The sequence below is a fragment of the Miniopterus natalensis genome, chromosome 1, assembly GCF_054644295.1.
Source record: "Miniopterus natalensis isolate mMinNat1 chromosome 1, mMinNat1.hap1, whole genome shotgun sequence".
Classification (NCBI taxonomy): domain Eukaryota; kingdom Metazoa; phylum Chordata; class Mammalia; order Chiroptera; family Miniopteridae; genus Miniopterus; species Miniopterus natalensis.
In genome coordinates this window covers 79,653,437-79,664,999 of record NC_142081.1, presented here as the reverse complement: position 1 = coordinate 79,664,999, position 11,563 = coordinate 79,653,437, and the positions used below count along the sequence as shown (strand labels likewise).

Here is an 11,563-nt window from a genome sequence, read left to right as displayed (position 1 = left end):
GGCTGGCCCCGGCTTTGGTCCAGCACTCATTCAGGTACTTAACACCCTGGAGACCCAGACCTGGCCTTTCAAAGCGTCCCGGACGGGAAGAGCTGTTTATATAGACAGGGATTCCGCTGTCAGCGCGCTAATAAGATAGGCAGCGGCGCCTGGGGCGCGCCCCTCACGCCCACCAGTAGGAGCGGCGTCCCCGGCCGCCCCTCGGATCCCGGCCTGACCTGCCGTCCCCTCCTCCACCATGACCACGGCGGGACGCCTCGGCTTCACCGTGCGCAGGCTCCTGGACTTACCAGAGCAGGACGCACAGCACCTGCGGCGGCGGGAGCCCGAGCTGCGCGCCCCGGGTCCCGGCCCCCGCCCCCGCCCCACCTGGCTGGAATCCGAGCGCGGGCCCTACGCGTGTGAGTGAGCCGAGGACAGCTCGGAGGGTGGAGGGGGCGCGCAGAACCCCGCGCCGGGCCCACGCGGGGCTGCATTTCCTGTGTTGAAACCGTAGGCTCCGTTCTCAACCCCCTAAGCCATGCGTCCCTCAGTCGGCAGAGCCTGAGAGCAGATCCCTGCGCCTGGCACTAAAGCCAGGTATTTGGGCTTGTTTCTAGGGGTCAGAACGTTTAATATTTAAGACAGGGCCCTTAGATGCCTGAAAATACGGCCACGTTCTTCAGTCCTCCGTGTGGAGCGGGCAGAATCGGCGAATTTAGGCTGCTGGATTCAGGGCTTTGCAAACTATAGTGCCCTCGAGCCGGAGGTGGCCCGCTTGGTGAGCCAGCTTGCGGTAAAGTCATCTGCCAGCCTGGCGACCAGTGTGGACTTAAGAGGGCCCCAGATGGGTTTCTTCTGGGGGCGCGGTCTCAAGCTGTGGTAATAAAAGGTCACTGAATTCTGAGGGTTGGGTGGTAAGATGTGGGCCTCACCCCCAAAGCCGCGGGAGAGCGATGCACCCTCCGGCCGGTGGCTGGGCGCCCGCGCGCTCGAAGCAGCCGCGCGCGGAGGGGCCAGCGCCTCACCAGGCCGTGTCTTCTTGCCGTCCCCAGCCTCGGACGAGAGCAGCCCGGAGACCAGCCCGCCCGACGCCTCGCAGCGGCCGCCCGCTCGGCCCGCGTCTCCGAGCTCGGACGCCGAGAAGACGAAAAAGCGGCGGGTGCTGTTCTCCAAGGCGCAGACGCTGGAGCTGGAGCGGCGCTTCCGGCAGCAGCGCTACCTGTCGGCGCCCGAGCGCGAGCAGCTGGCTCGCCTCCTGCGCCTCACGCCCACGCAGGTCAAAATCTGGTTCCAGAACCACCGCTACAAGCTGAAGCGCGCGCGCGCGCCGGGGACCGCGGAGCCGCCCGACTTGGCGGCTGCCGAGCTGAGCGCCGCGCCCGGCCTGCTGCGCCGCGTGGTGGTGCCGGTGCTGGTGAGAGATGGGCAGCCGTGCGGCGGCGGCGGCGAAGTGGGCATGGCCACCCGGGACAAACACGGCGCGCCCCCAGCCGCCGCCTGCGCTCTGCCCGGCTACGCCGCCTTTGGGCCCGGCTCCGCGCTCGGCCTCTTCCCCGCCTGTCGGCACTTAGCGCCCCCGGCCCTGGTCTCTTGGAACTGGTGAGGCGGCTGCCGCGCGCGGGCGCGGGCGCGGGGGCTACCGCAGACTTCGGAGTGCGCTCTGCGGCCGGAGCAGGGCTGGAGCCGGAGACCTGGAGCGCTCCCCGGGCCCTCCCGCCCGGCCGGCCCAAAGGCCTTGGGCGCTGGGGTCCCCTGCCCGGCCTTCGCCAGCCAGCGCCTAGGGAACGCTCACCAAGATTTCCCCCGCCCCGTCTCCTTTCCCTGGACTGCCGGTCTCAGAGCTAGATTTTATTGCTTGAACCTTATTTGTATGGAAAGCAACTTATTTTTAAAAGAAATAGAATATTTTTCCTCTTTGTGGTACTAGAATAAACTGTGTAGGGTTGGGTCCCCTCGCGCGTCTGCCGGGAACACAGGTGAGAACTGTGTTTTTCTGAGGCCCGGTGAGAGCTGGGTCGGAGTTTCAACACGGCTTTAGGAAGATAAGGGGGGGGGGGGGAGCAGAAGCAACTCTGGGGTCCCTGTTAGTGGGAGGCGGTTCTGGCCCGAAGGGACTCGGAGGCCCCTGTGGGTTCCCGGAGCTGCTGGCGTTTCACACACCGAAAGCTGACCCAGTGGGCCCCGGCCAAGACAGGGCAGGAGCTGCTCCTCAAGGATTCTCGGGCGCTGTGCTGGGCGGCGGGGCCCAGCGTCCTGCGTGGGAGCAGCCCCGGCTTGGCTGCGAGCCCTTGGTTTCTGGGGAGCGGCAGCCAGGGCTCAGGGACCCAAAGAGCACCAGGAGCGCTTCCAAGCCTTAGTTCAGCCTTCGAGTGCCTCACCTGGCAGCTGTGATTTCCTGCCTCTTCTTGGCTCTCAACACCTGGCCGGGTGTATGGTGAAGAAACCAAACTGCTGGGGAGTATCAGTTGAGGGAGGACCGGTCTGGAGAGCCTGGTGGCTGGACATAGGTGTGGAATATACTGGTGGGTCTCATTTCATCCCCGGTCCCAATGCATCCTAGGCTGGGGGATCTAGTGTTTTCACCCCTCCGTCACTGCTCTTTGCCTGGTAAATGGAGCAGCAGAGCCTCCTAGGCAGTGGTCACTCTTTGGAGAGCAAGTGAGGGCCTCTCTCTGCCTGGCACCCACTGCAGGGAGCTTAGCGGCAGTTTGGGGCATCAGATCCAGGGAAGGGAGCAAGGGCTAGTGAGGGCTACCAGGAGTAGGCATGGGGCCTGTTTGGGGCCCCTCTTCTTGTTCCAGGAAGAGGAAGAGGAAGGGTGGCTTAGAGGGTGTTATCACCTGAGGTTTGGGGAGATGGGAGAGAGAAGAGGGTAGAGGGGGGAAGGCAGTGGGGTGTTTGGGTCTCAGCTGCTGGCCACCTTGCCTTCCATATGGATGCGGTTATCTTAGAAGAATCTCGATCCTTAAACCTCCTTTTGTCTTGGGAACTGAAAAGGGCATTGTCAGGCCTGAAAAGGACCTAGACAAAATCTGCACTGTTTCCATTCAGGACTGTTTAATCAGTCCCTGGTGACAATGTAGTGGGTGTTAGGGAGGACAATAGTATCTTTTTAAACCTTGTGGCCTTCAGAAAGACAAAGGGCTTGAATTTTATGGGCTTACAACTTCGATTAGAACGGTACCAGTGTGCAGGGGAGATTATCAAATTTGTATCATAAAACCTCTTTCCTATAAATGATTACTGGGGAGGGAGCATGGACATTGTAAGACATATATTGGAAATACCCCTGGGGACTTTCTAGTTAGCCCTGACAGAGCAGATGGGAAAGGAAAGGAGGAAAGGATTTCTGAAGAAGGCCTGCATTGGGACTTGTCCCTGTGGTCAGCTGGCTGGGTGCTCCATTCTTCCTGAAGGGGTGTTTACTCCAAGAATGGAGGTAAAGATTTGTAGCTTGTTTTCTGCTCTTGATGGTGACAAGGTCCTGAATGTTCTTGGGAAGGAGATGCAAAATTATCCAGTTCAGTCTGTCTTTTCATTTCCTGGAGCTCCAGAGAAAGCAAAGTGGAGAGAGCCTATTAAATAATGAGGCCCATAGGACTAAGAGGTCTGGACTATGGAGAGAAGCTCTTCCCAGGAGGCTCTTTGGGAGAGCATGTCTTCAACCAAATTCATCCAGAGGTCTAACCAATAAGGAAAACCATTTATCTGCTTCCCAGGAAGGTGGTCAGAGCCATAGTCGGAAACTCACCAGCAAGCCAGTCTGTGTCCTGGGCAGGAGGAGGGCAGAAATTTCCTATAACATTAGCATCAGGAGCCATCAGGTATAAAATGTTACGTGCTTTCTCTTTCTCTTTTTCCTTCAGACCCTTTCCTTTAGAGAGAAAAGCCATAAATGGGAGTTAAAATGGGAATTAAAAATGCACTCCCATCACCACCAAACCATTTTAGAGACTCAGGCTGTCATTTTCTTCTATTTACACCTGTGATAAGTGGAAAAGATAACTGTCAGTTTCCTTGATGACCTAAAAGGTCAGTTTTCCCAGGAGCTAACAAGAGAAACTAAGCCAAAGGCCTCTCTACCAGCAGCTGTGAAAACAGGGTCTCCCTCCCTAGGTGAGAGTGTTTCAAGCCTGTCACCCATTACCAATGTCACAAGGCAGAATCACATTCAGCAAACTTATATTGAAACTTACTGTGCTCCAGGCATTGTTCTAGGCAGTTTTACAGTTGATCTCACAGAAACGTTATGCCCCATTTTACAGATAAAAAGTGGAGGCTCAGTGTGTGGAAGCAAGTGATTTGGCCAAAGCAGTTGTAAGCCTCATAGAATATTACCATTGTCCTCCGTTTAACCCACATTTAAGCCTCCCTGAAAACTTCCCTTAAGAACAATTGTAATCTTGATATGGTGACGATACCCTACCCAGCCATCCCAAACTCGCCTTATGGATAGTCTGGAAGGATCAGAACGCATGCCAAAAGCACTCTACACAGCTCAGGGCCACTCGCAGCTGACCATGTGATCTCACAGTATAGTTGCTAACATTTTAAATGTTTCCTGTGGACCAGGCAATATTCTAAGTTCTTTTACTCATATGAACTCATTCAATCTTCACAACAATCCCTTGAGGTGGTACTATTATTCCCACTTTACAGATGAGGACACTAAAGGCCAAAGAGATGGTAAGTAACGTCCAGGGTTGCACAGCTAGAAAGTGACAGAGGGGATCTGAACCCAAGCAGTCTAACTCCAGATGTCATATCTTTCAGCACATGGTGGGAATTATTTTCCATTTTTTGTTTATGTTTTTTTCCCCCCAGTTGACAGACCTGGTTATCTTACAGATGCTTCTCTAAAAGACATGTTTTAGCATCCTTTTGTCTCTCTCCCCCCATCCCTCCCATTTACCAAACCTCAGCTTTTGGACACAGCCACTGTGTTTCCCCCATCTGTTTGTGTGCATTCTTGTCCAGCTGTCAATGAAACACAGCTCTTGTCCACAGGTCACAATATTTTCCTGTGACTCTCATTCCACCATTCTTCCAGAAAAACATCTGCTGTTGCTGTCTTGACACCAATTGTCTACTCAGGGTTTGGCTTGCTGCTGACTCTGATAAGCTCCTCTAAGCTTTCCCACCCCGCAGGCTCAGATCCCTGGGGAGCTTTATGACTGCCTTCCCTAGCCCTTTCCTCAGTCATCTTTTTCCTTCCTAAGTCTCCATTGTTCTCTTTATTATTAAATATCATCCTCTTCACATTTTCTCTCTCTTCTTCCATTGTAAACATTTTTACTTCACCTCACTTAAGTCTCTTGTGGGTGGATATTGCAATTTTCACTTCAATTTTCTTTCCTTATTGTTCAGAGGATCTTACATCTTAGCACATCTCTTATTTGACCAATTTAGCACTTTAGAATCTTAGATAATGTGCTACTGATGGGTAGAGGGAAGTTATTTGGGCTGAGGTTAACCTATATATTTCCTTCTAACAGTGGTATTTAGGTGTTTATTGTTCTCTTGCCTTGTTTACACAATTTGCCTCTTCAACACACACACACACAGACACACACACACACACACACACACACACACTGCACTACCTTTAAAACATTTTAGACTTAGAAATAAAATGCCCAGGCAGGATAGTTACGGGCTTGGCATGGTTAAATTGTTAGCCATGTTTATCTGTTCTGGGTGCTTGGGTTAGCCAGCCTAGGCAGGCGATCTGTAAACATAAGCAGTAGATAGTCAAAGGAGTTGTTGGAACGCTGAGAAAGTACTGTACCTGCGCCAAGGCACGATCATTTCTATGCACGTGATTGCATCACTTAGTCTTTAAAAATCTGCACAAGAAATTGTATTTCTCCAGGTCACTCATCACTTTTCCAAGCCATTATGTGGGAGGGACTTTACTAAATAGTACTTGAATTGCTTTCACAATTCCACTTCTGCACCTGTTAACTTCCCTCCAACCCCCAGCTCAAACTAATAACTAAAGATATGTGACGTGCTGATCTATAGAGTGGTGGTGTAACCAGGAAGAACAGAATAGGTTATTAAACAGTCACACATTTCCCCAAAATTTCAAGCACAGGGGTTTTCACGCTTTTCTAAACATGCAGTAGAGAGTTTTTATCAGTTATGCAGAAAAGTAACATCACATTTTGCAGGGAGAAGATCATTTTATCTTCACTATTCTGCCTTATGGACCAATGGAAATCTCTAGGTCTTTATTGAGGTCATGTAATTTCCAAAGCTGTTGTAGTTTCACTATAGTTTCTGTGAATAGAGTGTTGGGAAAGAACATCTGAGGAGACTTTGGTCATACTTAATTTCCTCCTGCATCCTGACTGGGTGGTTCTTTATGAGTCAACAGGTTTTCAAATGCATTTTCCCAGTTAAAAGCTCTGAAGGACTATCCCTTTTCTCTCCTTCTAATACCAACTTCCCCCTTTCCCTTTCCTGGATGCTGGATAGGATACTTGGCAGAATTCACTGGGAAGGGGAGCGGAGGCTGATTGCAAATTAAACTGGAGACAAAAGTGCCAAACATCCATTAAAAGGGCCCTTGAATCTTCACCTGAGAAGCCTGTTATGCCTTCTTTCTCTGGCTTTGCTGAAGGATAGTGCTTTAAGCAGCTCTTCTTCCTAAAGAAGTTATCAGCTGAGGTTTAAATTACCTCTTGGGAGGTAAATTCTCAACTAGAGGCAACCTGGAATCATCATAACATGTCAAGGTCTGACACAGTGAAATGACAAGAAAGCTTTCTACAACAAAATTGAAATTTAGAGCAAGAGACATAAAACACCAGGAAAAAAAAAAAAAAGAATCCTGGCATGGTGAGCAAAGAAGGAAATGCTTTTCTGGGAAATTTTTACTGCCTAATTGAAATAATAGATTCTGTCATCTGTCTAATCAAGTGTTTAATGGCACTCCTAATTCACTGGGGGAGGGGCATTTCATATTTAAATTTAAGTCAAACTTAGAGTTAGGGTCAGATTTTCTGATTTTCCATATTTGTGGATAAAACATCATCTTAAGGCTAATGATTTTAACAGTTTGGGACTTACATAAAATAGATCTCCCAGAATTTTGTTGTCCAGGAAACATTACAAGAATCTTCTTTGCCCAACCAGCGTGACCCAGCGGTTGAGCACTGACCTATGATCCAGGAGATCGAGGTTTGTTTCCCAGTCAGGGCACATGCTCGATCCCCATCAGGGGGTATACAGGAGGCAGCCAATCAATGACTCGTTTTCACTGATGTTTCTCTCTATCTCCCTTCCTCTCTCTGAAATCAATAAAGATATATTTTTAAAAAAGAGAATCTTCTTCACCTCACTTGTCACTGATTGAGAGAAAAGTGAATGTGTATTTGAACACTTCAGGTATGCCTAATGACTGAACAGCCTAATTCCATAACCGCCTTATTACCTTTGAGATTTTAAGTATGTAAATATTCTATACATGCATAGAATACACATACAACTGGGTATGTAGCAGATTTTGAAAATGTTTAGTTCTTTTTCTTAATAAGAAAGAAAAACTCTATAATCTTACTTGTGAGACCATATAAGGTGGATATTTGGTTCTTTTCATTCTAAAAATAACTTATTTTCTTTGTAAGATAATATGGAAAATACAGAAATGTATAAATCAGCTATGCTCTTAAATACAGTCATTTTCATACATTTGGTTTTTCTTTTTTTTAAAAAAAAAAATCTTTATTGACTTCAGAGAGGAAGGGAGAGGGGGAGAGAGAAACAGAAACATCAATGACGAGAGAGTCACTGATCTGCTGCCTCCTGCACGCCCCCGACTGGGGATCGAGCCCACAACCCAGGCGTGTGCCCCAACCAGAAATCAAACCTCAATCTCCTGGATCCTAGGTCAACACTCAACCGCTGAGCCATGCCCAGCCAGGCATACATTTGGTTTTTCATTAATACAATAGTGTTGTAATGAATAAGAGGCTTGGGTAAGCTATTAAAAGTTCAGGGAAGAAATTTCATTTGTGTCATTGTAAATTATAACTATAAAGAGAAATGACTGAGATCATATTGATTTGTAAAGAACGCTTCTCCTCTATCCTTCAGTTTCCTCCTCTCTGCAGCCTCAGATTGTTCCCTTTACCAAGAGTCATGGGCTGGGAACCACAACCATCTCTGCCCTTAACAAGGAAAAGAGCCAAACCACGAAGCAGGACAAAAGGACAGAGACAGATGAGCTGGCTGATAGTTTCTTAGCATGAATTCAAACAGGGCACTCAGATTTCCCGGGAAGCAGTAACCCACCAGCTTCTGATAAATTATGGGCTTCTGAGAGCTCCACTACCCAAAACCCCTGTCTGTGAAGCCTTAGAAGGGTAGGGCAATGATTAATTCTAAATTGATTTTAGGATATGTTGCCTTCAGTCCCTCTGAAAAGGCACCTTTGCAGTTTGTTTAGCATTAACATTCTCCCGTCATTTTCACTATGTCATCCTCAGTCAGCTAATTTTCAGACAACAGAGGGAGGCTGAGAAACTTATCTAAACTTAGGCATCTAGGTGTGGGGATTCTGGCTCCAAGGAAGGTGAGAACTCTAACTTCTAACCAACTGATAACTCTGTTGGGGCCACACAGGCCCACCTCTGCACAGATGTAATAGGTCATCATTGCATATAAGAAAGACAAAGGTAAAAACATCTACCAAAAGAAATCCAAATTTACTCTCTTTAAATTGCCCCTTAACCCTATGAACATAGCTGTCTATGGTTGCTTTAAGAAGACCCTACTTCCCCATAACCTCGTGACTCTTATTCAAGACTTCCCTTCATCCTGTTTCTCGGAGGTCTTCACCAAGATCTCCTTGCTTCCCACCTCTTTACACACTACAGCTTTGAACCTTCAGAACATTTCCGGAAAGTCTACTGTGCTTTATCATCCGGCCATCATGGTGCCTTGGAACTTTTTTTTAGACTATATGTTTTCTAGGAAATGCTATACTCTACAGGTCACTACATCTTCTTTCTTTCTGCAAATGAGTTCAGTTTCAGAACTTCTTCCGTATCTATAAAGCTTTCCCTAACCGGTTGGAATGCAAATCAAGAATTCACCTAGGTCCATCCTGTCTGTCTAAAGCTGCAGCTAAACTCAGGACTCTTTAATTTAGAAGGATAGAGTGGAAAGAACATGGACTTGGGAAGTGATCAATCCTTGATTTGGAAAAAGAAAACAAAACTTGAATATTGGTTGCCACATTAATTGTGTGAAATTACCTTTAGTCTCAGTCCCTAAGACCTTTATCTAGAGATAATACTATCACATGTGATTAATATTAAGTGTATGAATAATGTCTGATAGTTGGCACTGAATAAATGTCCCTACTCCATTCTACAAAATGCACTTCAGTCTTTTGCATACATCCAACGTAATGTTCAATTTGCTTAGTTTATTATAGCAGTTAGCTCAGACTAAGTTTTAGAAATAACACAACCCCAACAGCTCAGTGGCTTAACTGCAAAGGTTTTTTTCTTATTTATGTCACATGTCCCTGCAGCCCTGTACCTTTCCATTTTCTCTTTGAGACATAGGCAGAAGGAACAATCCCCTATATAGGACATTTCATATATAGGAGAAAGAGAACATATGATGGCTGCTAAAGCTTCTGATTGAAAAGGGCATACATCACTTCTCACATTTAATTTGCTAAACAAAGTAACATGATCAAGCTTAATATCAGCTGGGCAGGAGTGACAGTGGATATTTTGAAAAATAAAACAATCTAGCCCTGGCCAGTGTGGCTCAGTTTGTTGGGCATTATCCTGTGCACCAAAAGGTTCAGTTCCCAGTCAGGGCACATGCCCAGGTTGGAGGGCTCGATCCCCAGTAGGGGTAGTGAAGGAGGGAGCCGATTGATGTTCTACACTCATATCAATGTTTCTCTCTCTCTCTCTCCCTCTCTCTTTAAAAACCAATTTAAAAATCTTTAAAAAAAATACAATCTACTACATTTGTGTTCTTAAATGTTTAATTTATGACCAAACATACATGCTTACAATGTTAATTATTCCTTCAAACTTCCAGAAGAAATATCACAATGTGATATTTTACACTATAAAGTATAAACTGCATATGTTATATATTTTATACTATAGTCTCCAGAAGAGTAGGAAATATGTCCACTCCTATTATGTTGGACAATATCTATGGCACAGGCTCTTGGTGACATTTGGGAGAGTGGTCAATACCCAACTTTAAAAGCAGGTAGGAGGACATCAGAAACCAAGAGCACTGACCATGGGGGCCCTGTGTTTAGCTACTTAGCTCAAAGGCTACTCCTGTGGAGAATCTTCTGCCATGACTCACCTGTAGGTGATAAAAATCCCTGCAAGGACTGATTGCATTCTCATTTAATGTATTCCTTATTATTCTAGGAAGTCTACTTATATCACAATATGGTATCAGAACAATGGAAGGACAAATAACACAAATTTGAAATGCCAGAAAATAAGTTTCTCAATCCAGCTTCCATATAAATCCACAGCATAGCCTCGTCTATTACCTGATGGATAAACACACATCAATATAAAATCTGTTTTTAATTTAGGACCATAATTTATTTAACCAATTCTCATTAGTAAATATTTATATAATTATATTATACATAATGTAATTTTACTGTTACATAAAGTACTGAAATGAACATTTTTATAGACGTTGTATATCTGCATCAGTTTTTCTCAAGGATAAATGGGGCTTGTTGACTGAAGGAGAATGTACATCTTTAAGGTTTTTTATTTCAATCCATTGGTCCTCTGACCCTTGATCACTTCCAGTCCCCTTGATGCCCTCACTTCCCTCTTTATCCAACTTAAATTCTATGACCAATCATTATAATTCACTCCCTTGAACATACTCTCAATGCCTCGACCCCCTCATTTCATTTTTCACAGGCAAAACTATAACTCCTGTTAAATCTAACTCTCCATCTACTCTGCAAACCCAGGCAGCACCACATGGCTGGAGAAAAACACACAACCATACTGGTTGGTGCCACTTTACATTTATAACCACCGACTTCAAATGGGTCCTTAATGTTGCCAGGCCATCACGAGGGGCGTCTCCAAACCATTCAGTCTCCCATTGTCCTCCTTGATTGTTTCATACCATTTTGTTTCTCCTCAACTTCCCACCTCCTCCTCCCCAGTCCTTACACTCAGGTTGTTACTACACTGTGACAACTGAAGTAACCAGAAGAGAGATCACCCATAGACTTGTACCATCACATCACTGCCTTACGGCCTCATGCTCGGCCTCCCAGCCTATGGTAACACAGGTGAGTGGTCCCTGCCTCTGTCTACTCCAAGGATATCGCTCCAGGGATTTTGCTCTCTTGCTTATTCATGATCACTTTTTTCTCTCTATTGCATCATTCCCATCAGCATACAAACCTGCTGCTAAATCCCCGATCTTAAAAAAGTATTTTCTCTTGACCCTCCTTCACTTGCCAACTATCACCCCCTTTTAGCAAAACTCTTTAAATACTTTTCTATACTCCCAGTCTTCAATTTCTCTTCTTCTTTTCTCTGTTGTC

General features: G+C 46.6%; 1 protein-coding gene across 1 annotated transcript; it reads left to right on the top strand.

Moving 5' to 3' along the window:
• Positions 1-238: 238 nt before the first annotated feature.
• Positions 239-1,585, top strand: NKX2-8 (NK2 homeobox 8). Its single transcript, XM_087815308.1, has 2 exons — positions 239-401; positions 1,035-1,585. Exons 1-2 carry the CDS (start codon positions 239-241, stop codon positions 1,583-1,585), a joined length of 714 nt encoding a protein of 237 aa, XP_087671434.1.
• Positions 1,586-11,563: the final 9,978 nt, after the last annotated feature.